The sequence below is a fragment of the Alosa alosa genome, chromosome 1, assembly GCF_017589495.1.
Source record: "Alosa alosa isolate M-15738 ecotype Scorff River chromosome 1, AALO_Geno_1.1, whole genome shotgun sequence".
NCBI lineage: Eukaryota > Metazoa > Chordata > Actinopteri > Clupeiformes > Clupeidae > Alosa > Alosa alosa.
Window position 1 is genome coordinate 1,693,115 of NC_063189.1, and position 2,500 is coordinate 1,695,614.

The 2,500-nt window shown below is 42.7% G+C and overlaps 1 protein-coding gene across 1 annotated transcript in view; it reads left to right on the forward strand.

Moving 5' to 3' along the window:
* Nucleotides 1-2,500, forward strand: part of LOC125299942 (protein jagged-2-like) — a 27,029-nt gene that overhangs the window by 14,989 nt on the left and 9,540 nt on the right. The window contains exons 10-12 of the mRNA XM_048251434.1: nucleotides 227-350; nucleotides 1,884-2,045; nucleotides 2,272-2,385. Coding sequence (XP_048107391.1) covers nucleotides 227-350; nucleotides 1,884-2,045; nucleotides 2,272-2,385 — 400 coding nt within the window. The remainder of the gene's footprint in view (nucleotides 1-226; nucleotides 351-1,883; nucleotides 2,046-2,271; nucleotides 2,386-2,500) is intronic.

Consider the following 2,500-nt stretch of genomic DNA (forward strand, 5'->3'; position numbering starts at 1 on the left):
AATTAATAAATCTACATTGCGAATAGTCGACGAATTTATGCAATCGATTACGTTGACTACGTTGACTAATCGTCCCAGCCCTAACAAACACACACACACACACACACACACACACACACACACACACACACACATACATACACACACTCCTCCAAATACACACACACACACATACAGATAGGCTTGTAACACACACACTGTGTCCATATTGCTGGTGTGTGTGCAGGTGCAGGCGGATGTGTGTGTTCCCAGCCCGTGTCTGAATGGGGGTGTGTGTCACCGTCTCCATGGAGACTTCTACTGCACGTGCCCACTAGGGTACGAGGGAAAAACCTGCAGCAGCCTCCAGGGTACACACACACACACACACACACAATGTACACACACACACATATATGTACACACACACACACACACACACACACACATGTGTACATGCACACACACACACACACAGACACACGCACACACACACATGCACATGTACACACACACTAGGGCTTTGACTTTTGCCCAAAAATCATATTCGAAGTTTGTTTGTTTATTAATATTAAAATTCGAATATATTCGAATATGTATTAATAATATTTTAACCATTAAATGTCTTCCGTAAGACCGATATTGGTATCAAACTTAAGTTCTATTTGTTCTGTCCACCAGAGGGCAGTGTATCAGTCAATGTCAATAGACTCGCAAGTAACTAAAAGGCTGAGTAAATCGTGTGTCAAAATTGTTATTATTGAGCATAGGGCTGGGCGATACAACGATAGCGATATGTATAGCACATGTAATCGATATCAATAAAAAATAAGTTCGATAGAACGTTCATAATTAAAAGCAACACACCTCCTGCCTTATGTTGTCCATAAATAAAATAGGCTAAATATATCTTGCATTGTAGTATGTCAAACTCTACCAGAGTAGGCGGTAGAAGTAGGCCTAACGTTACCTCACCACAGACTCTCCTTGCCCCGTGCACTCTCTCTCTCTCCCTCTCAACAGGCGCATCCCTCCTCAGCATGCACATGTAATCCAAACATTAATCGTGCAAGACTACTGGCTAAATTGCTATTAAATCCGGTTAGCATCATTAGCACGCTGCACGAATTTGTTCAAAACTACTGCATTCAAATTGACTGCTAAATTCTAATCATCTCAATCCCAATGCAAATGGAAAAGTATTTTCCAAGACTCAAACGGGCCTGTCCCAAGGAGAAAAAGTATTTAATTGAAACTTAAACACACGTGGGGAAACTGAACAGTCTAACCATAGACTATGATAAACTAGCAAATTAAGCTAACGTTACTTTGTTTACAATATTTCCAGGCTTCAACCAGTGCTGCTTTTCATTCAGACTTATCTGCACATTTATTTATTTGAGTGTTTTTAATGATTGTGTTGCCATTTCTTTTCCCTGTTTGCTTTGATTGATAACTAAGGTGATTAAAATCAGAGGAAGGTTACAGTAAGTTTAAAATAAAAATGTTTATGTGGGAGCTGCTCACTAAGCGCGAACCAGCCAGGATGCTAACGTCACCTACAGGAGCCCAGATGGCCAATAATAGCCTTGCTAATGAGCTCGCCATTTCACTTCACCAGGCGTGAAAAAAACCTCGGAATCTGAATTGAAAACAACGTTTACAACCAAATACATTTACAGAAATGATCTGCATAGGCTACAGGTTTGAATATTAAGAGATCCCTAAAATTCGTTCGAATATCTTTAATTTTTAAAATAATCGAATTATATTCGAATAACGAAGTTCGGAGTCAAAGCCCTAACACACACACACACACACACACACAGTGTTCGGCCCCTGTTGGGTATTCTTCAACAAACCAGTGCCTAACCCCCAGACTCTTATCTGATTGGTTCTTCCAGTGATTGACAGTTGCACAATCGCTGTGACAACCAACTCCACGGAGGGGGTGTGGCAAATTTCATCCAATGTGTGTGGATCTCATGGTCACTGCATCAGCCAATCAAGAGGGAACTTCACCTGCGCCTGCCAGCCTGGGTTTACAGGGAAATACTGCCATGAGAGTGAGCACACACACACACACACACACACACACACACACACACACACACACTTATGCATACACACACACTTACACACACACACACACACACACACAGAAATCCATGACACTTTTGACATAAATCCACCATGATCTGAGAGAAAAGTGAAGCGGTGTAGGCCCCTAATGGAGTTCCTGTGTGTGTGTGTGTGTGTGTGTGTGTGTGTGTGTGTGTGTAATCTCTCTAGTGATAAACAGCTCATGTGATTCCGCTCCTTGTCTAAATGGAGGCACTTGTGTTGGGGGCGGGGCTTATACCTGCATCTGCAAGGAAGGGTGGGAGGGGCCCACCTGTGCTCAAAGTAAGTCTGTCTGTCTGACACACACACACACACACACACACACACACGTCCACACACACACACACACACACACACACACACACACACACACACACACACACACGTCCACACACAC